Here is a 24304-nt window from a genome sequence, read left to right as displayed (position 1 = left end):
CATTTTTCCTTTTGAGAAATGATTCCCTGTTTGATTTACATGCCAACCCATCTATGCATGAGTTGTCGGTTGGCAATGTATCTGCTGGGCTCATTATATGTTCCAAACTGTGTAGAACTTCTACAAATTACAAGCCAATGGGATATGAATGATCAAGATTGGTTGGTCAGTGATTATCTGTTGCAAGCCGTCTAGCGGGCCACAGCCCCCAGTCTCCCTTTCTCCACTTTGTTTTTGTTGGCACTTTCATTGTTTGCTAATGTTCATGTCTTGCACCATTTCGTTTTATCCTAAGTATGACTGTGAAACTTCTCATGATGATTTCACTATTACAGGGACCGTGCTTGGGATTTATGAGGACAGTAGGTTTAAGTCAGAATCGAAAAAGCCCTTACTTAAGTCAGTGGATATTATCGGGCTTGGGGCTGGACCTAAACTGGAAAACAAACTCAAATATGCTGGTGAAGTTTGCTCTGGGGTGATCTTAGGAAAAGAGCTTGTAAATGCACCGCCGAATGTACTCACACCTGGTTCGTAGACGTTTTTGATTTCACCTTTTGCTATTTATCCATTGAATGACCTGAGTTTTTCTTTTCTCACTTGATCTTATTTGAGTTAAATTACCGGATGGATTTCCTTATGTTTATCGGTGTTTGGGATGAGAGTAACATTCTGTTGACATAGTCTCTCGGCTGTTATGTTTCAGGCGTACTAGCAGACGAGGCCTCAAAAATTGCTTCCACATATAATGATGTTCTTACTGCAAACATATTGAATGTGGACCAATGCAAAGAATTAAAGATGGGTTCTTATTTGGGTGTTGCAGCTGCATCTGAAAATCCCCCTCATTTCATCCATATTTGTTATAAACCTCCAAACGGACAAGTGAAAGCCAAGTTGGCAATAGTTGGGAAGGGATTGACTTTTGACAGGTAATACCTTTCTCCCCCTCATTTCTCAAGCCATTCTTTGCTTAGATCACTGGAAAAAAATAATCTTGCTTGTTAAGTCCACAATCGAGAGTGACTAATATCATTTAAGTTTCACCTTCTACATTTTTTTTGATAAGAGGTCGACTTTATTGCTAAAAGGTACATAAAAGTTGATACAAGGTGGAGGGATTTCCCTAACAAATACTAGGAGATACACCTTTCTCAAGAGAATCGGCAATCTCATTTGCTTCTTTTCATACGGCGATAAAAGAGATGTCAAGTGCAAAGCAAGTCTCCAAAATCTTGTTGAAAATAAATGACACAAGCTGTGGTAAAGGGGTGTCGATGGCTGGGCTGCTCGGCCTTGTAGGGCCAGGGCCCATAAACTTGTCTCAAGTGCTGGGCCTGGGCTTGAATGTAGACCTGGTGTCTGGGCCAGTCAGGCCTGGGCCAATGATGAATGGCCCAGTCCAATCATCAAGTTTGCCACCATTATACATAAAGGCTGGACTGTCTAAAGACACATTTTAGCAGTTTGCATGCACTGCTCACATGTAGCTTAAAGAGACTCGTTTCATTTGAGATTATTTTTCAGTGATCTAAACCATTTATATGATGGGACTGGTTGTGGATAGAGGTACCCTATACTTAGTTATTCCTTTCACTTTTCGAATCGTCTCAGAAAGGATTCTCAAAAGAGAGAAAAAAAAAGTGACCATTTCAAGCCTCTAGTCATTAACTCTTTTCCTTACAGGGCCATTTCAAACCACTCATAGGTCCATGGCCTTTTCAGCCCAGTTAGGGCCAGGGCCAGGCTAACTCCAACCCTGGCCCGGCACATTGCCACCCCTACCATGTTGCCTTATCCTTTTGAAAGGCCTGCCCAATGACATCTGATGAATCCAATTCTACCACCATATTCTGCTGCAACCATTGGATTCCATATTTTGTCCTGGACTCTTGATGTGTTATGACTATATTCAATACTTGTTCCAGTTGGGTCCACTCATATTTGCAAATCATGGACCTGCTGTTTTATTCTGAATGAAAGCTTGAGGTATCATGCAATGCTTGGGCTTTTTTTTTTTTATAAATTTTTTTTTTTTGAAAGGTGAGAAGCACCCACACACTACCACCCCACACACGCATGGGTTCTTGAACCCTTGACCTCAGATATGAGACACACAATGTCTACCACTGAGCCAAGAGAAGAGACCCCTTGGGCTTAAAATTCGTACGGTGAATTTTGGTTATTAGTTTGTCAAATTGGGCCTGTGTTTCAGTTATCCTAACCATTGATACAAGGGGCATCACTCTGGAAGGCCTGTGCACCGAAATATGCAGATTTTATGATCCTAGCTATAGAATACTTGGCCTTCTTTTGACGGCTATTAACCTTTGATGCATTATCTTTCTCAGTGCCTATTTGTTGGCCACACATTGATGGATTAGGATTGTTTCTCGGAGGGTTTTTTAATGCATGCGCCATCCACAATGGGCCCACGATGCCAACAGTTGGAGCACTGAACAATGGGCCCCATTTATACAAACTGAAGGCCAGAAGATTACAGTACAAACTTTTGGCCTGAGCACTGTGTAATGCTCTAAAAGCTTACCCATTAATCTTGGCAGGCATGCACTTAATGGCTGAGTTACTCTTGCAATAAATGATATGTGAATCTTCTATGTTACAGTGGTGGCTACAACCTCAAGACAGGCCCAGGGTGTTTAATTGAGCTCATGAAATTTGATATGGGAGGTTCTGCAGCAGCTCTAGGCGCAGCGAAGGCCATAGGGCAAATTAAACCACCTGGAGTGGAGGTAAGTGGGTCTTCGCTATGCATCTTGTTGGAAGCAATAACCAAACAAATTCATGAATCATGAGTAATGATTAAATTTTTAGAAGCAATAACGAAACAAATTCATGAGTAGCCATGGAATTTTTAGAACTTGAAAGTCGAATTCTATGATTGACATGCTTTTGATTATGGTTAAAAATTCGAATTTTCAGGTTCATTTCATTGTTGCTGCTTGTGAGAACATGATTAGTGGTACAGGCATGAGACCTGGGGATATAATAACAGCTTCAAATGGAAAGACGATTGAGGTAATTCTTTTGGTTGTTTGTAGGCGGAGTGTTATTTTGTCACATTGAGTGATGTTTGTATGACATTTTTCTTGATCGATGGCAACAAAATCTCATTCAAAAGAAAATAGCACACAACAAACTGTTTGTCTGAATCTGATGTGATATCCATCAAAATATGGATCGTGAGAAAAAGCAGTTGCAGCAACCTCTTGTGCAGTGTGACCAATTTTTTAGGGACAGTGGCATCAAATCTCTGTTTATTTCCCTCTTAATCAGATCATTTTCGGTAAAGGTTTGCCAGCTGTGGTGTTTTACAGTACTTCGATGCTTTCTATATGAAATACTGCTGCTATAGCAAAGTTGATGCTGTTGAATGCGTTCAAATGCCATCGCGCTGAAGAGGATATATAGTTAGGAATCTTTAGTATAATCTTTCATGAGAAAACATGGGTTTTATGGCCTCCCATTTATTGTAATTGTGATATAGTAATTTTGATCTTGTTGTTTGCCCAAGTAGTCTTTCATATGAGTAGAACATGAATGTCTGACTTCATTTTTATTGGAAAATCTGTTCCCCCCCCCCTTTTTCAATTGACTTAGTTTGATTTTTGGTGTTGTTTTACATGGTTTATCGGGTGAAGCTAGTGTTCGAGTTGTCGGTATCGCTACAAGTTTCGCTGGTCGGAGATAAAGATAAAATATCGTTATTGTCGATAATATCGCTGATAACTGGAAATGTGGGGAAAATTGGGGAAACATAGGAAAAAATGTGGAGTTTTTCAATGAAACTTCAAGACATGCCTAACTACACATATCTTCATATTTAGGAATAAAAAAATTGTAAAAAAAAATGCATACATAATAAGTTTTCTTGTAATGGAAGTCTAAAAACATGCGCTGCCGGAAGAAATCACTCTAATAGTAACTAAAATGAGTTTATATAATACCTTTATGTATGTATTGTATATTCACGTTTTCCATCCATCCAAACACCCATCCATCCATACATCTCGTCCAACCAACCATCCATCCATCCATCCAACCACCCAACCATCCCATCTATCCATCCAACCATCCTTCCCATTCATCCAAACATCCCATTCAATAATCCAAACATTCATCGATCAATCTCATCCATCCATCCAACCATCCCATCCCATCCATCCATCCATCCATCCCATCAAATCATCCACACATTCCATTTATCCATCAAACAAACATCCATCCATCCTATCTATCCTACAATTCAAACATCCCATCCATCCATTCCATCAAATCATCCAAATATCCATCCTTCCATCCCATTTATTCATCCAACCATCCCATCCAAACATCCATCCCATCCATCCATCCAAACATCCATACATCCATCCCCTCTATTTATCAAAACATCCAACTAGAGGTGGGCAACTTAGGCCTGATCCGGTGGATCTGACCCGACCAAACCCGACTTGGTACCGTTACGAACAGAGCCGACGGTCTGATCGGGCCTGATCGATTCTGATGGTCCAGATCCGAAAGTATTTCGAATTGAGTTCGGATAGCACTGTATCCGAACAGATCTGGTCCAAATACCCGGACCGAATGGGTCCAAACCAACCCGAACAGACCCGACCCGGTTTTGACGTCGGGTATACAATAAATATCAGCTTGATCAAAAACTTTTATGGCCTCAAAACGTTTTTAATGGTCAACGTTCACTCAACACTTTCTTACCATGTGGTCCACTTGAGATTTCTATGTACCTCATTTTTATTCTCATAACATAAAATGATCTATAAAAATAGATGGAGGGCATGGATGAAACACATACATCATGGTGGGGTCCGCAGAGCACCGACCACGGGCCATTTGCTGGTGGCAGGGGAGTAGGCGAGTAGCCCATCCGTCAGTACCCTCTGCGCTCTTCGAGCTCCGTGTGTTCCTTGAGCTCCGAGTTGTACGAACGGTTCAAAGGAGATCAAACTTATATGGCCTCCACAGTGATGTATTTATTATATCTACACCGTTCATATACTTTTAGAGATCATTATAGGACATTATCCAAAAAATGAATAATATTAAAAGATCATCTCGACCACACCACAAATAGCAGCAGAGAATGATTTTCGCCGTTAAACAATTCGTGTGGTCTACTTGATAGTTAGATCTGTCTTATTTTTCATCTCAAGCCATAATACGAGGACACTAAATGGATGGACGGTTTGGATATAACACATACCCCATGATTAAACCCACACAACTCGGTAATATAGATACAAAATCAAAACTGTGCATGTGCTTGCGTGAAAAGCAATTTCTTGCCGTGCACGTTACTTTACGTCCAATGAAAACCTAAATACACAGGTGAAAAGCTCTTTCAGAGCCATGTGGGGCCCACCTTGATGTATATGTTTTATCTAAGCCGTTCATCCATTTTGACATATCAATTTAGGCCTTGAGCAAAAAAATAGCATATATTAATGGTTGAAGTGGACCACATTATATGAAAAGTTAAATTAAATTCACACAGATCCGAATCGTACCCAACTCGGTTTCTCTGACCGAGTCGGACTCGGTTCGGGTCAGGCGAATCATGTATCGGATCTGTTCGGATCAGGTGACCCAGATTTGATTCCGGATCTGATCGAGTTCGGGTCAAACCATTGCCATTTCGGATCTGATCGGGTTGAACCCAATCCGCTTCGATCTGGACCGATGCCCACCTCTACATCCAACCATCCAACCATCGCATCCAATCATTCAAACATTCATCCATCCATCCCATCCAATCATTCAAGCATTCATCCATCCATCCCATCTATCGATCCATTCATCCCTCCAACCATCCTAGCTATTTCATGCATCCAACCATTTATCCATCCATCCATCCAACCATCCCATCCCATCCAATCATTCAAACATCCATCCATCCATCCCATCTATCCATCCAAGCATCCATCCATCCATCCATCCAACCAACCATCCCATCCCATCCATGCATCCAACCATCTAACCATGCGTCGGCGTCACCCAAGACTATGGCCCTTACCGCGGGGCCCACCTTAGTGGATTTATTTTATATCCATCCGTTTTGCAAGACCCTTTTAAGGCATGAGCCTAACAATGAAGTAGATCTAATTATCCAGAGAAACTTATCATTCATAGGAAACAATGACGATGAACATTAATGGGCCACAAAAGTTTTGGATTAAGTAGATATTTGTTTTTTCCCTTCATCCATATTTATGTGACATTATCAATAGGTTGGATGGAAAATAAACATTAAGGAAACATAAGGTGGGTCTTAGGAAGTTTCTAATGGTATGGCATTCAATCACCCCTGTTGTATGGTCCACCTGAGATTTAGATCTTCTTCGTTTTTGGGCTCATGCCCTAAAATGTTCTGAAAAACGGATGGGCAAATACATCATGGTGGGCCGCATCATCTTATGTGAGAATGGGACACACCTAATCTACTCCCGTAGCCATCACAATTTTTTATTTTTTATTTTTTATATATAAAATGGTGGTGAAATAGTCTTATTATGTTGTGTGAAACTCACACTATAAAATAACTTAAAAGTTATCTAATCTATTAGTTTTGTTTTAAGGTAAAATGGCAGTGAAACAGTCTTATTATGTTGTGTGAAACTCACATTATAAAATAACTTAAAAGTTATGTAATATATTAGTTTTGTTTCGAGGCAAAATGATGGTGACCTTTGCAATTTAATAGCGTCAAACGCATAGTTTAGTAAATTTAAAAATTTCAGCTATAAGGAAAGAGCTTCGAAAGAGGGTTTCGAAAATCCCTATTTCAAAACCCTAAAAGTCGACGCACAAGCTCTTCTCCACAGCCGTAGTAACCCCTAGAATCTCGGAAGTATCTTCAATTTCGCAATGCAGATTCAACTATTGACAGAAATCCCAACAATATTAGAAAAAAGCTCGTCGAAATCCCGTATTTTTTGGGTTATTTCATACTTTTGAAGACCACACTATCGATCTACAATCCAATCACCTCTCGATTTTCCAGAAAGAGGTAATTTTAAAATATGATTTTCATTTTTAGTATTTACGGCTCGATTTTGTCAGTGAAATTTCGAAAAAAATTGGCGAAATGTCGCCGATATCGAAGAGAGAAACGAAATCTGGAGTTTTCGTTATCAAAGGGCTAGCGATACTGAAAATATCGGCGATAATTCGATATTATCGCCAATAATTTAAACATTGGGTGAAGGAGATAGTAACCATATTCTAGATGGATTGCATGCCAAAATCAGATGGTCTTAACTAAGTCTACCATTTGACTATGAGAGTAACATGCCTGACTTATGGAGACTAGGAATATTCATATGAGTCTATGGAACTCAATTTTAATAATTACTGAAAACGTGTTAGAGCTAATATGGAAGCATATGGCTCTTCCGAGGGTTCTGAAATTTCTGTGGATGGTTGGTGAGAATAAGTTGCTGGATATGGAAAAAGAAAATGACAATTTTGAATATGTGCTAGTTTATGCCTCCATGATGCCGAATCAGTAGACCATCTGTTTAGTTGCCCCAGTGATGCCTAGATCGATCTAGGAGTTTTTTCATCTTTGGCACGTTGGTTGTGGAAATCCAAAAAGGAAATTCTCTGGCGGCTTGCTCAACTTGCTGGTCTCTGGTCAATGTGGTCTGAGTGCAGCAATTGAATATTTTGCAATTCATTGAATCCTGCAGTGGAAGTGTTTTTGAAAGCAAAGTGGTAGTTGATTAGCTGAGCAAGGTCCTCTTCTTTTTTGGCTAATTGGCCACTGGGTGCATTTGAAGTGAATTGGGGAGGTGAGCTTTGATGTGTCAAACGGATGATTCCTCCTCATCTGCTTTGTAATTGATCCATTTTTATAAAGAAAAGATGAATTTTCATTGCGTTTCGAAAAAAGAAAAAGGAGGAAAATAAAAAGAAAAATAAAAAGAAAGAAAAAAAGGTTCCAGCTAACTGCGTATGTGAGGTTGGGCCACATTTTGACTCGGTCTAGTTTTTGGGATGGCTCGTTTCATATCTCCACGGATACTGAGTTGACCTGGTTTTGGATGATGTTTAAAACCATGTCAGAGAGCTTGCGAGGCCATACCTATTTCCTATTAATGAATTACGCCTAAATTTAGAACTCTATGTAAAACTTGATTATGCTGTACTTGTGACGTTCCACTGCTACATGCTTGTACCTTTTAAATTAACTTGATCAACACAGTCCACTGCCATGCCTGGGTACAACGTCCCCCTTTAGTTGTCATCATCTGCTCTTAGTTCACATTTTGGTTTGTCAACTACTGTATTTATTTTATATTCACCCCAACTCTGCCTGATTGCGACACGCCAAGTGGTCCCAAGCCCAGATGAGGGTTGATGTCGGTGGGCAGCTGGATGTCTAACCTTTGCCAAGCAAATTATGAGAATGCTGAACCCAAATCGATGGGGACAAATTTGTTGCTGGCTGGAAATACACATGATGGGCTATGGTTGGTGTGGGAAAGCATTTTCTTTTTCCCAATGCAAGGATACGTCTCCCTATATGAATTCATGCTGTCATGAAAGAGGTATTCTAAAGGACTGATCTGGCAGCCCATACAAGTGGGGCCCATGATGTGGTGATCCAGACCATTGATCTCCTGGGCTCCACTGTGGATGGTGGATGCCTCGAAAACTTAACAGGTTGGAAAACCCTAACCTTTTGATATTTATACTGGTTTCTGTTGAATGTGGCCTCTGTTTCCAATGTACGAGGCTTTAAAAAGAAGAAGCAAATAATGGAAATTTCTTAAAAGAAAGACCCAAAGGTCCATCCTACAACAGAAACAAAGCAGCAAAATACAAATAATGGACCCAGGGAATCCCCAAATTCCCTTTGTTAAACAAAGTGTTTAACCAAAAGGAGGGACACAGAAGTTACCCCACCAGATTGGACCATTCAATAGCTAACTCACTAGCAGACATCCCACCAATTCTCTGAGATTGTGCTGCCCATTTGATCACTGAACCTCGGTTTGTAAGTTTTCTTTTTCCTCAATCAGCAATCGAGTGGGTAAGTGCGTTGTTCCAGGGCTTGTATGCAAACTTCATTGAATGTTATGGAGTAATTATCTATGATATGTCGATTTATGATTCCACCAGCTTTATACTTGGGCATGTGGCTATTTGGCTTCATTCACTATTGCAGGTCAATAACACTGATGCTGAAGGCAGGCTTACACTAGCAGATGCTCTGGTTTATGCTTGCAACCAAGGTGTTGAGAAGGTATTAATCCTTACAGTCCTGTATAATGTTTCAAGAGAAAACCAGTGTTCCTCTTCTTAGACATGCGAGAAGATAGTGCTGCGTTAGATCTCGGCCATCCGTTGGGCAGGCCCCAAAAAATCAGGATGGTCCACATGTCAAGTAGTCCAAATTGAGAATTGAGTGTAGACCACATGTGAATTTATTCTGATTCTCTAATTTTATCACATGTGTGGCCCAGCTGGCTAGCAGATCAGTCTGATTTTTGGGACAGGGCATGTTTATGGAGGGGGCTGTTTATTAAACAGCCTGGATCTCACTATAATGCCATGTTCACGTGTTTCTTCAAGAGGATTCTCAACCCTCACACAAAAATGTTTTTACTACTGCCTTCTAGTAAAATGCTTTGTTGTTGATAAAAGGACCAAAAACCTTACATTTGTCTTGGCAACTAATATATATATATATATCACACACACACACATATATATATATATATATATATATATATATATATATATATATATATATATATATATATATATATATATATATATATATATAATATATAATATAACTATAATGCTCCAACCATCCATTTGTCTTGGGATGAGTTGACGAGGCATTTGTAGGAAGAGATCCCATGGAGTCTGTTGTTTACAGATGACATTATTTTGATTGACAAGATGAGGGTAGGCATAAAAACAAAGCTAGATTTATGGAGGGAATAGGGATGCTTTGCAAAATAAATGATTGAAATTAGTTGGACTAGAACATAGTATATGAAGCACAATTTTAGTAATAAGAGTGAAAACAAGGAGATAGTTAAGATTGCTGAGCAAGAAGTTTCATATTCTAAAATGGGAGGAAGTTTGCAAGCCTATGTCTCAAGGGTCGGAATTAGGAAACAGGGTCTTATGAACTTGGCTTTGCTTGGGAAATGGTTATGGTGCTTTTTCCATTGAAGAGGGAAGTTCGTGGAGAAGGATTGTTGCTTGCAAGTATGGTGTGAATGAGAGGGGGTGGGAAGTGAAGGAGTCTTCATTATATCATGCTTCTAATGTGTGGAAAGCAATTTTAACCATTATTATCTTAGTCTTTTCCTAAGAATTTGGGTTAGCTTTTAGGAAGTACATGGCAGAGGTTTCTACATGGAGCCTTTTCAATTGGGGTATCTCCTTCTCCCTAGGAGGTGGGGATCGTATTGGTTTCTGGTCGGGTATTTGGTGTGGTGATCGCCCTCTCTAAGAAGATTTTCTTCCCCTAGCTGGTGTTGCTTTTGATAGACGTGTCTTGGTAGTAAGTTGTTACTCCATGGTGGGGAGGAATGTGGTGTGGGCTCCGTACTGTTGTTGCAACCTTTTAGATGGGGAGACGATGGAGCTTGTGGAGTTGTCTTGGTTGAAGGATATGACCCCTTTTGGTGCATTCTGATGATTCTGTGCTTTGGAAAGCCCACCCTTCGGGCTGTTTCTCAGTTTGATCTTTCTTTGAGTTTATATCCAATCCCTCTCAACTCGACATCTTTCCGACCTTCTTTTGGTCTTATGGTCCTCCTCCTCGTGTTGCAGCATGTGCTTGGCTTGTGGGGAGGAAGAAGGTGCTCACGATAGACAATTTGCAAAGAAGAGCTTTGGTCCTTCTGAATATCTGCTTGATGTGTATGGTGGATGCTAAATCGACAGACCACTTTTTCATTCATTGTGTGGTAGCCCGGTCAATTTGGGATCATTTCATTTAGTCCCTCCACTTCGTGTGGGTTATGCCAAAGATGATGTCGGATTTGTTGTGAGCCTGGCATGGTGGAAGAGTGGGGAAAGCAGGGAAGGCAATTGGGAGACTTCTTTTGATTGCAAATTGGTGATCGATTTGGGGAGAGAGAAATAGGCGTTGTTTTTGTATTAGGAGTCAGTCTCAGCGTGAAGTGATAGGGGAGATTACTTGTAATTTAAGGAGTTAGGCTGTTTATGTAAAGGCAATTAGCCCGACCAATCTCTTGCTTTTTTCAAAGGATTAGGCTTGGTTTGCTTGCTTCGGGTGTCTCTCCTCTTTTTCTTTTTTTTTGAGTTGTAGAGGTGGGGCTGTTTTAGCCTTTTTGTTTGTTTTCGCGCTTTGGCGCTTTTCTAATAAAATTGTTGTTATCTCTCTCTCTCTCTCTCTCTCTCTCTATAAAAAAAAAAAAAAAAGAAGTTTCCCAAACTAACCACTTACAATACCTTGGATCAATAATCCATGAGAGTGGAGAGATTGAAAACAATGTTACCCATTGAGTTCAAGCAGGGTGGAAGAAATGGATAGCTATAAGACGAGCCATGCTTTATGCAACGGAAATATGGAATGTTGGGTAAAGGACAACATCTCCAGCTCTTCAAAAAAAAAAGAAAAAAGAAGGGGACATCTCCATAGGATGAGTGTGTAGCTGAAATGAGGACGTTGAGATGATTGAGTGGCAAGATGAGGAAAGACAAAATTAGAAATGAATACATTTGAGGGAACTTACGAGTATCATGAATAGGTAATGAGATGAGGGAAAATAGACTTTAGATGGTTTGGTCATGTGCAATGGAGGCCAAGAACCACGCTGGTTAGGAGTGAGTTGGGATAAGTTGAAGGCTCTAAAAGGGCAAGGGGAAGGCCCACAAGGACGTGGATGGAGGTAATAAGAAAAGACTTGATGGCCTATGGTCTAACTGAAGGTATGGCCCTTGATAGAGTGGAATGGCACCCCAATTAATTGGGATAAAAGGCTTGGATGATGATGATGGTGATGCCAGTTTAATTCAAAGCACATCAATTTTTGCAATTTTTGTTCATGAGTAACACAAATTTAGTGAGAAAAAAGAAGGGAACAACCAAAGAGGAGCAAGTTCCCTAGAGGCCAATGAGATAGTGGATTTCCTCTCTAAAGCTGGAGTGACCCTATTGTTGCTCCAGCTTCAGTGAAGCAATCCACTGTCTCATTGGCCTGTCTGAAAACATGACAAAAACCTGCATATGGAGAAGGCAGAATCTTCAAATTTTCTGCGAATTATAAGAAAATATCTGCACCAAATGAGGAGAGGGAGGGAGACCAGCAAAACGAACACAAGAAAAATAAAAATTAGAATTAAAAAAGAAACTTCTTCAGCTTGAGAGACCCAAGAATGAGATTGAGATGAATACTGGGTCAACAGAGGGCAGGTTTGGGCTCTAAGGCATCTATGTTATTTGTTATTTTTATTGTGTTTGATTTAGAAACTTGTTACCACCTTTTCAAAACTGTTTCATGCAGATTGTTGATCTGGCAACACTGACTGGGGCATGCATTGTTGCTCTCGGGCCCAGTATTGCAGGTATTGTATCCTTTCCTTCCTCATCTTGAGAATAGCTGTTTACCGTTTGGTCAGCATTATGCTCAGATCTGTGCATAATTCTGACTACTTGTCTTTCTCATCTCTTTTCTCGTTGCAAAATCTCCTTTTCCATTAGTGCTCTCTAATGAGTAGGGCTGTCAGGGCCCGCTTCATGTTGCCCAAGCCCAGCCCAAAATCGTTTGGCCTTGCCCAAGCCCAGCCCATGTCCAAAAAAATTTCAAAGCATTGCCCAGGCTCAGCTCATATGACATATATGCCCATGACGACTCTGGTCCATGCTCACTTGCATAAGATCAGTCCATATATACCATGTGTAGGAGCAGGGAGGCTGTGCTCATGAAGCCTCGTTGTCAATTCTGTTTCGCCACTGAAAATCCATGGGTTTGCGAATATTCTGGGATCCCTAATAAAACTGGCCTCAATTTCTATTACTATTGATTTCAATTCTGTGAATTTCATTACCGTCTTTTCCTACATTTTTAGGATATGCTGAGCTTTAGTTTCTAGTTATTGTCTCATCATTTAATTTGGCCAATTCCAAACAAATATGGAACCACCTGATTCTACATTTGAATTGGGTGATTCAACTTGTGGATCACAGCTGGTTCTTATTTGGTTTCCAGTTCCAATTCCAGGTCTCATACTTGTTGGTAATTTTTCTTTTTGTGTCCGTACATTTTTTCTCATCCACGTTTGGTCTGCCTGATAGGTGGGCCACCATGTTTTTTCTTTTGGGGCCAGGGCATGTTGTTGGATCCAAATTTCACCACCTTATGGTTACCGGAATCAGCATGGTCCCAATTTGTAAAATTGATTAGTAAATTGCAAAATATCGAAGCTGAGTCTTTACAGACCAATTTCATGCTGATGATTCCTCACTTGGGCAGGAGTCTTCACGCCCAGTGATGACCTAGCAAATGAGATTTCCGCTGCTTCTAACATCACTGGCGAGAAATTTTGGAGGATGCCATTAGAGGAAAGCTACTGGGAGTCTATGAAATCAGGAGTTGCTGATATGGTTAACACAGGAGGCCGTCAAGGGGGTGCAATCACTGCCGCGCTGTTCTTGAAACAGGTGAACACATTAATCTTGTTTTTGCTTATTTATTCATTTCTGAATGCAGTGGAATTTTTGTCCTAGGAAGACATTGACCCGATCATGCCCTCCTCCTAGCCACTGTATCAACAGGATTGCTTTCACGTGGCCCATAGCTCTTGAACCAAGAGTTGCTCAGTAGAAACTCACTGAGTGAATGTAGATGGCATGATTGTTAGATCTTGTATAGGATGGTCATGAAAAACTGAGAACCAGGCCCTTGGTTGTAATTTATCGGGCTCTCAAATGCATTCAGTTTAAAGCTAGAAGATGAATAATCCGAAGGCTAGCTTTGCAAGATTGGGATTCCAAATTCTACTCTAGCCAGGCATGCGCGCGCGCATGTGAGATCCATGAGTTCATCAGGTGGAACCATTTATGTATGTATTGTGACCTTAGTATCAGACATGTTCTGTCATCAGGTGGGCCCCTTGTGTACAAAAGAATTGGGCAGTGTAACCAGCAGTCTGTATCTGCTGTCCATGTGTAGCTCACCGGATGAACAGGACCAGCCTGAGTTTAGGTCGGGGAACAGTTGTGGTGGGGCCTGCCTAACAAACGTCTGGAATACTGCAAACCCATGCCACATTGTGGAGATTAGGAGTCGCAACTCTTCTCCTGTGAGTGGCCTTACACTTTCTGTGGAATGATTTGTAACTGAAGTGAGCTTTTCACTTGTGCAGTTTGTCGATGAGAAGGTCCAGTGGCTGCATATAGACATGGCCGGTCCCGTCTGGAATGATAAGAAACGGACTGCGACGGGATTTGGGGTCTCTACTTTGGTGGAATGGGTTCTGAAAAACTCCTCAAGTTGAGAGCTGAAAATTTTCACACATCTCCAGGTAATATGAGGTGAACAAGGTCAGTTTGTTTGTGATATTTAGTTTCAAAATCCAATTCAGTGTGTGGAATAAAATGCGTTTTTGAGGAAGGGGAGAAACATTCAGCACATTTATGGAAATAATCAGGCCTGGAGTTAGTACACTACTCAATTCTAAAACTTGCTGACTTGACTCAAAACTTGGTAGAGTCAACTCGACTCAGCAAGATTTCAGGCTGAGTCAACAAGAAACTTAGCTCTCTGGCTGACTTGATGATTCGACTTGCAGTGACTTGAGCCGGGTCACTCGCCTTGTCAAAGCTAGAACCTTTCCGAGGTGGGAGGAGGCTCTAACTAGCAAGCTACAATGCTTGATTGTTCCTAGCTGCATCAGTTCACTTGCATAGTTCAATCGGTCAATCTGAACTGTCCCTTATGTTCAAAACACATTTCATGGGACACTATATAAAATTCACATTGATCTGATGATCCAATCAGTCCTTGATTTGTTCTTATTTTATATGGCAATCCTTTTTCCCAATTGATGGATGGGATGTTTAAGGTTAGGCTGCCTAACAAAAGTTGGTTCTTTAGAATCATAAGCAAATCCATGATGGTCCCTAGCAAATTGATGGATCAAATTGTTGCTTAAACCTATTCTCTAAATGATCATGGCCGTCAATATTTAGGGCCACTGATCAAATGGTCAATGTTTGTCAGATTAGTGTTATATTTTAATGGTAGCCCACGAAATGCGTTGGACCTAATGATCAGTCTAGATCAATTGATAGTGCTCAGAGAGTTGAGTTGGGTCTGGCCTTTGAGCTGATCAGACCCGGATTATCAGAGAATCGAGTCTGAATTTTTGGGTTTTCAAACTATTACCACACCTTTTTGGGTTTTTAAACTACGGCACATTTGGTGTGGTAATGCAGCACACGTGAGGGAGATCTTAGCCGCTTATCAGGTGGGTCCCATTGTGTACATTTTTGGCCCAAAGATAAGCATGGTCTACTCATTAAGTGGGCCATGTGTGCATGAATGGAAATAGATGTTTCGAAGAAATTGATTGGCTCTCCCATTTTCAATGTATCCGTGTTGCCTACCTGACAAGTGGGCCACTCAAGTCTTGGGAGAGATGAGTTTCCATGGTGGGCTGCGGTGTTGCACTAGATGGAGAATAGGGGTCTGGCACACGTGCCACTCGTGTTAGGGATCTCACACATTTGCCTCTCATGTGTTAGGGATCTTGCACCCTTCTGCCCCACCACGTGATGATCTGGATGGTTCATCAAGAAGCTCCTACAGCATATGGTCATGTAGGAAAGAACCATGAACGGTGAGATTTCTTTTCATATGGACCATGTTAGGCGAGAATTTGTAGATGAACGGTTTGGGTTGACATGGTGGGGCAGAGGGGACAAGCAGATTGGGCCACAGCCCCCAACCAGCCTTGCTGGGAAATCTCATGCAAGAAAGGGTCGTATGATTCAGTGAGAATGCGTGGCAGACATCTATTCATAAGGCAGACATGTGAGAGATTTGGGCCATTCATCAAGTAGGGCGCACTGTGAGCATGCCATGTGCAAAAAATCAGGGCAAGTCCTAAAAAAGTGAGCCACACGTGGCATATTCATGGTGTACCCCACGTGATGAATGGTGTTGATTTATTGATTCGTGTGCCGTCCACACAGATCTATGACAGTATTCTGCCCCTCACAGGAGGGGCTGCTGACTACCCTGCCAGAAATTGTTGTCATGAAGCTGGGGCCATTATGATGTTTATAGTGATGATTCTTCGACAATAGATACAGAAAATACAAATAATGAAAGGTGAAATTTTTGGAACTTTGTACCTGTATGGAAGATCTGGGATGATAATAATAATTGAAGTGATGAAGATTTGATTTGCTGTTGGGTCATGGCGTGCATTGTCTTTGAGACGCTCTCTCATGTGCTCAACAAGTGCAGTAGGGTGACTACACAGTATTTGTCACGCCCCGACATTCGGGTACCCAAATAGGGCATTCGGACCCGAATCCTAGGTTTGTGAGTTTGAATATATTGATATTTATTACAATCCACATAATTCAATCAAATTTAATAGATATTCAACGTCATCTAAAAGGAAAATACTGCTAAAATGTTTATTAAATATAACTTTCTTGATAATTTTTCATTTTCTACATCGAAATTTGGAATATAAATTAAACCTAAATAACAAAAAAAAAAAAAAAAAAACTGAATTGAATTAAAACTAAACCTAATTTTTTAGAAAATAAAACTAATAGTAGAGGCCTGCCTGCATATGGTATTTCAGCTTTGCGCCTGTGCATTTTTATACTAGGGTAAGTATAACAGCCCAGTAGGATTATTTCTTACTCAAAATTTAACATGTTCAGATTATATCAAATTTTTATAAACAATGGGGAAAAAAAATACAGATAATAAAGAACATGAATTTATACAACAAAATTGTAAAACTGTGATGCATATGCTAATTTTCATGAATTCTCATAAATAATTATATCATTTCTTATAACACAGTACCCAAGTGGTTAACCACATTATATTAACGCGTATGTACTAGTACCTCATGGTGATGGACCCATTTATACGTTAGCTGGTTAGACTACTGCTCCAGTTGTACCTTTGACGTATGTCCGCGCGTACAATTGTACTCATACGCTATACATATGTAATGACCCTAGAAAATTTTGTGCTTATCTTTCCCTAAGTAGTTGTTTTGGGGTAATTAGCGCTATACTTGATTGCTTGTGAAATTCGCATCAATCACTTTAAATTCGATCTGCATGACTCTAAACTTGTAGATTAGTTAGCGCTATGTTACTCTGAAATCTGGGATCCATCGCTAAATCCAGTTGTTCTGGGGAATTTTTGGAAGTTCTGGATCAGACCTGGACCGCGCGTCGAAAGTCCGATTGCGATGATCTTAGGCTGTTGCGGTCACTATGTTGGGCTTGACCATCACTTCAAAAATCAAGTCCAAAAGATGTTCTGGGTTGATTTGTTTGAGTCTGGAGTGAAGAGTGTGAGAACGGTTGGAATTTATTAAGCTTTTATGAAATCTGAGTCGTGTCGCTTGTGCGACGTTTTTAAGCAATCCGACCGTTGGATTCTTACCCAATTTCATCCTCTGATCAGGAAAGGTGGCCCAGGCATGTCCTTGTGCTTGTGGACCTGATCGAGATTCTGTGACCGTTGAATTGAGTGTGGTCCGCCACGGCTGATCTGAAGAGCCGGTCGGTACGAAAACTCAGCCTGACCTAGATCCATGGTCAGTGAGCTTAAGTCCGACCTTTCGTGGTATTTGGCCCACTGGAAGTGCTTCGTTGGATCGAGAGAGGCTTGCTTTGGTTATTACCTAAGTATACCTTGTCCCTGGGGTTATTTTCATCAATTTGAGGCCTATTTATATTCCTTAAACCCTAGCTCTCTTTTCCATACGAATTTCTCTAACCCTCCCTAAGAAAGAGAGTGGAAAAGAGAGAGAAAGTGAGAGAGAAGTTTGGTGAATCATCTTAGATTCTTTCCGGCTCTTCTTCATCTTTGAACCTTCACTTTGAATCGTTATTCTGACGATTCTGAGTTCATCTTTGGGTAAGTTAACCTAACCCTAATCTATGTTAGAGCTTAGAATAGTCTTGGTGTTGTTGTATCTCATTTCTATCCTTGCTTTAGGGTATTCTATCGTGGTTCATTCTTGTTATGGATGAGATTGTGCTCTTTTCTGGCTTAAGGTGCAGACTTTAAGTGTATAGGTTATGGTTTTCAAGGCTTTCAATGCCAGTGAATGATTTATTCTTGTTATGGATGAGATTTCACATGCCAAATGTTATGTTTATGTTGTGTTTCTGATATGCATGTGATATATTGAGATTTGTGTATTCTGTGTGTATGTATAAAGTACCGTATACGTATAAAATATGCACTTGTGTTTGCCATGATTATTTGTCATGTATGAATGCTAGTTGTGTGTATGACAACTCCTTGGTAAAAGGAATTGTCCAAATGCATGTATTTCAACATACGTCATGTATGTTGAACTATGTATTCTAAGTGTTTGTAGAAATGCCTGAATGATCTAAAGTGTAACTTATTACACTATTTGTGGGCGTTGAGAAGTGATTCTCAACACTTCTATTGATGTGTATGATTTCCTTCTTGCTAGTTACATTCTTTGTTATTTAAATTCAAGTCTTACTTATGCTTACATTCATGTTAAGTTGATATTCTTCAAGTGCTTGTGTACCACATGAGTGAAGTTGTTGTTCCATTACTGTTCTACATTTAATACGAATATCTATTGTAGGGAAATGTGTTTGGGACTATGAATAGTCCAGGAAATTGGTAATCTGCCTTAAGATTGTGGCTGAGATTGCTTTCGCCACAAAGGATGGGATTAGACGAACTCGAGTCGTATTAGAGTTGTCGGCAGTGGTTTGGCCACGCGGAGTGTTTGCGCACTCTATGTCGCTCAACTCAACGTGCGCTCGTGCTAGTTAAGTTCGTCAAGTAACCCGATTATCCGATGTATGTTCACCATGTATTGGACGCTACTGCTTGAATCTAGGGTACCAGACTTACCAGTGAAATCCTATTAACCAAGGTACCTTGATCCGCAAAGACTCATGAGCCGGACATGGTGGTATGAGACACTGTGGTCGAGCTGTCGACCTACGCTGGGGTGACGAGCCTTCCTGTAGTGACCAGTGAGCAACTAAACTCGTTAGCCGATTATGATGGTATGGGACACTATATTCGTGCTGTCGGCTTACATTGATTGGTGACGAGCCCTTTGTAGTGACCTCGAGCATGCCTGGATACCACATTGAGGTGACGAGCCTTAGTGTAGTAGCGAAGGTATGAAAGGTGTGTATTGATTGGTGACGAGCCCTTTGCTACGACCTACAACCATATGATCGCATGAGATATCTAGAACTGACGACCCTAGTATGGATCACTGTTTGGATGGTGATATGAGGAAGGTACTTTAGCTTCCCAATCCTGCTGTATGAAAATGACTAATAACAACTTGGTAATCATATTCATGCACCGCATTTGCATGTGTTTTGTAGATGTGGTGCACTTTAAGGTGGTGTCATGCGTAACGTAAGATAAAGACGCTGAGGGTGTACGCGTGAGGGCACGCATCATTTGCATGCATCCTTGCATTAATAAGAGTACTTATGACTTGTTTACTTGTTCTGCTTTATCATTACTACTTGATTGAACTGATAACATGTTAACCAGTGCCTTATTGTTCCACTGAGTTGATCACTCACTCCCACGTTCTGGGGCGGTGTTAAACACCCACCAGACTCTGTCTTAGGTTCTGATGTTGCAGATGTTGATGCGACTTCTGAGGCAGAGCGGGAGATGGATGATGATGAGACTGCTTTCTCTTATATGCAGTTTTCAGACGGGTTCTAGCGAGCTTGTTCTGATGCGCGGGACTCTGGGATTATTTTTGGGAATTAAATGATGTAACTTGATACTTGTAATTTTGATAGCCACACTTTCATCACGACCTGGTTTGTGTATATACTTCAGGGATTCACACTTGTATACATATATTTCTATAAGTCTTCCGCTTGCTTTATTCACTTATCCCTGAATTATATCTGTGTTTTGGCTTAATCTATTCCATGTTTTATGCACTAATACAGATAACATACATCCATCATTAAATATGTTGCATAAGTGATGTTTTGAAACTCGGGAGCTGAGTTATGCTCGACCCCCGAATTTCAGGGCGTTACAACATAAAAGAGATTTCAAAAGATTCAATAGGTTATAGGGTCTTTCACCAAAGGAACACGATTGCTCTACTTGCCGACTTTAGGGTCTCTCACCTAAGGGACATGATTGCTCTACTTACTAAATATATGGTTTTTTACCCAAGGGACACAATTGTCCTACTTGCTTACGTTACATCCAACATATTAAAATTGATGTTCAATGAATGATATACATGCATGTAAGATGAATAATTGTTTCACAATCGGAAATATCAACAATATAATTCTAATTAATAATTCTAGATTTAAATTTTGCTGAAACTTTAATAATTCAAATACTTAAATAAAATATTATTTTTACTATTATTTAATTTAAGAATTATTATGAAATAATGTACAAGAAATGTTATTTAAATTCTGACTTTAATTAAATCAAAATTTTTACTTAAATAATAATAAATATTAACATAAAAATATTTATTATTTTTATTCGCTAAATTCTAAAATTTAAAATTTTATTTTAATTATCACATAAACTTAACAAATATATATATATATATATATATATATATATATATATATATATATATATATATATATAGTTCTAATTTTGAGTTAATTTAATTATATATACTGAAATAACTTGATTATTTATAACTAATTTTAATTTCTCGTTGATAATTCATTGAGAATGTATATTTAAGTTTTAATCGATAAATTTATTTAAATTTTAATTTAAATAAAAATTTTGAACTACAAGGAGAAGATTTTTTTAAGTTAAAAATCTAATATTATACTTTATTAAAATTTTAATTTAATACAGTTTTAAATATATATTAATCACTAAAATTTCAAAATATAGAAATCTAATTGATTTAGTTTCAATTCCAAAATTTTGATAAATTTCTTAAACTTAAGTTCATTTAAAATTTAAATTAATTAACTCGTTAAGAATTAAAATTTGGATTTTAATCTTTACAGAAACAAAAATATTACACTGATTTCTATAATATAACATTAATAATGTAATTAAATTATTATTTAATAATTTAAGTTAATCTATCTTAAAAATTTTAATCTAATTATTTTAGATCAAATATTCTAAATTTAGAATATTTTATTATTATTTATTTTTATATCTAAATTTAATAAGTTAAAGGAAGTTATTAATTTGAACGATTGCCATACTTATTAAATTTTGGGTCTTTCACCCAAGGGACATGATTGCCCTACTTGTTGGCTTTAGAGTCTCTCACCCAAGGGACACGATTGTCATACTTACTAAATTTAGGGTCTTTCACCCAAGGGACATGATTAAATTTAATAACTAACATAATCATTAATTAAAATATTTTAAAATTAATTATAATTTACTAATTTAGATAAATTCATAAATTAATTTGAATTTAATTTATTTTGAATAATTTACTTTCATATTAATTAATTTTAAAATTTTAGGAATAACTCATATTTAATTTTTAATCTTAACAAACATTTAAGAATTTCTAAATTAAAATATAAACTTAAATAAATTGTTTATTTTATTAAATATTTTATATATATATATTTTATATTTATAAAATATATATATATATATATATATATATATATATATATATATATATATATATATATATATATATATTATATTTATATTTATTCTAATCAAACAAAATTTAAATCAAATAGTCTAACTCAGAATTAATATTTAGTAAATTTAACTAAATTTCAGAATTGATGTTAGAATAAAATTGAACTCTATGAATCAATAAAATTCAATTAATTTTGAAATTCAAAAATATAAACATCATATATAAATGAATTTGATAATTTTATTTATAAGAAAATTATTTCAACATTAAATATCAGAAATATATAAAATAAAAATTCATAAATGAGTATGATTACCTACTTAATAATCAACTGACAATAGCATTCCTATTAAATTTTGGACTAAATAAGCATAATAATTAACTGAAAAGGATAAACCTCAAGATAAGATCACTTACCTTAAAAGTTTGATGATTCGGCTCTGCTCTAATCTCTCACTCTCTTGATCTACAGAGCTCTCTCTCTCTCCCTCTCTTTTGATCTACCGGGTTCTCTCCCTCCCTTTCTCCATTTTTAATATGATTGAATCTTTGTTTATATCTTTCCTTCCTTTTTAATGGATGTGAGGAACGAGGCGGAAGAGTGGGGAATGTAGGCAGTTTCGTTTTGTGGGAGGGTTCGGTGCCCATTATCGTACGAAAATGAAGGAAGAATGGAGAAGGTGGGTTAGGCGGCGGTGACGTGCGGAAGATAATTTTTTTTATAATTTTTTTTTTATTTTTTAGATATGGTGGGTCCCACTAAAAATAATATAAATCTACTTCGTCTATCATCTCAGCTTGGCCACGAGAAGATATAAGGTAAAAAATGAGGCTGATCCAAAACTCAGGTGGGCCACACACAAGCAGACGGTAGGGTTGGTTCCCACAAAAAATGGGTTGTTACACTATCTCTCAGGATACAACGACTAACAAATGAATGTCCATGACGTGCACATGCTATGTGAATCCCAACACCAATTCCACCACACGGACATCCTTCTGCCAAAAATTGAAAGTTACTACTTGAAAGAGGAAGATCGATTAAGGGAAATATTATAGCTGCTAGAGAGGATTTTTCTGTATTAAAACCCTGTCCATATTTCCCTTTTAATATACGCAATGTCCATATTCCCCTTTTAATATATGCAATAAAATACATGTTGAGAAAACGCCCATTAAGAAAAAGTGTCACAATGATTGAGGTGAATTAAAAAACACTTTTGCACAATGAAAACAATCTTAATAAATTGGTCACATCCAATGGTCATGATTTTTTTTTATTTTTTATTTTAAAGAGAGTTGTAAATTTAGACAAAATCAAGTCCATTAAGGCTAAACTCATAGGCCCACTCTAGCCAATAGGCCCTATGCAAGTTCTCGGGCACACATCCGATTAATTGGTTTTTGGGCCAGTTTTTCCATCAGGTTAGCCTCAGCCAGAGCATAATATGGCACATTTCACAAGAGTGTAGTGTGCAAATGCTGATAAACCACTTTAAACTCGTCATTTTGTTCAACACGGGGCTAAAGGTTTTCACAAAAGACAAAACTTATTTTATTTGCTTTTAACCTTTCTTTCAAAATGCACTCAACAATTTTCTACTTCAAAAAAAAATACAAAACTAGGCACAAAGAAGAGCTATTATGCATAAATGATATCGACTAAACGTCTTAAACCCCACTTAGTGAATCGTGCTTGGGCTATAAGAAATTAGTGAATTAAGCCTTGAACTAAATTTCTTTTAAAATAGACCACACACAAAACCCACACAATAGTTGAAGTGTTTACAAGGTGTTTAGAGATGCACGTTACGACCATATGTATATCCCAATTTCATGAGCACTCTAGAGAATTAGTTTAGTTTTTAATAGGAAGTGGCATCATTTCCATACTCATATAGGTGAGTTCATTAAGGGTGTCTCAATAACATCTATCATCTTACTTTAAGACAATGCTATAAACTTATTAAATGATGAATAGAAAGATACTTGGAGAAATGATTTCTCCTACATATGGAATGCAATTCAACTAAAGAATTACATGAAAAACTTATTTTTCCTATTGAACCTAATTTTTGGGATCTCTAGTCCTTATGTTGGGTTATCATTTCTAGTAATTCATTTCTCTATGGGCTAAAGTCTCATCTCCCTCAATATTTGATGGGGACATCTCGCGCATACGCGCACGCATGCCACCTCACCTACGCACGTACGCATGGAGTAGGAGGGTCCCACCATCGATCTATCTCGATGATGACGTCCAGGGAGGGCCTCCTACCTAGAAGACGAAGTTTGGTTTAAAAGATTGGGCCCGATAATCAAGAAAAGCCCATCATAAGATCTCATGATCGTGGCCCATTCATCGGATTGATTTCATATTTTAGGTTTTGTTTATTGTTATTATTTAGAACATTGT

The 24304-nt window shown here is 38.4% G+C and overlaps 1 protein-coding gene across 2 annotated transcripts in view; it reads left to right on the top strand.

Moving 5' to 3' along the window:
- The window catches only part of LOC131256961 (leucine aminopeptidase 1-like), a 33335-nt gene extending 18286 nt beyond the window's left edge, over nt 1-15049 (top strand). The window contains exons 3-11 of one of the 2 annotated variants that reach the window (XM_058258084.1): nt 336-530; nt 707-932; nt 2627-2753; nt 2944-3039; nt 9209-9286; nt 12537-12597; nt 13506-13693; nt 14398-14556; nt 14824-15049. In XM_058258084.1, coding sequence (XP_058114067.1) covers nt 336-530; nt 707-932; nt 2627-2753; nt 2944-3039; nt 9209-9286; nt 12537-12597; nt 13506-13693; nt 14398-14529 — 1103 coding nt within the window. In that variant the 3' untranslated portion in view covers nt 14530-14556; nt 14824-15049. Of the gene's footprint in view, nt 1-335; nt 531-706; nt 933-2626; nt 2754-2943; nt 3040-9208; nt 9287-12536; nt 12598-13505; nt 13694-14397; nt 14699-14823 lie in introns of those variants that run through there. The other variant, XM_058258083.1, reaches the window with a different exon arrangement.
- Nucleotides 15050-24304: the final 9255 nt, after the last annotated feature.

The sequence above is a fragment of the Magnolia sinica genome, chromosome 9 (genome assembly GCF_029962835.1).
Source record: "Magnolia sinica isolate HGM2019 chromosome 9, MsV1, whole genome shotgun sequence".
In the NCBI taxonomy this organism is placed as follows: domain Eukaryota; kingdom Viridiplantae; phylum Streptophyta; class Magnoliopsida; order Magnoliales; family Magnoliaceae; genus Magnolia; species Magnolia sinica.
This window is presented reverse-complemented; position numbering and strand designations above follow the sequence as displayed.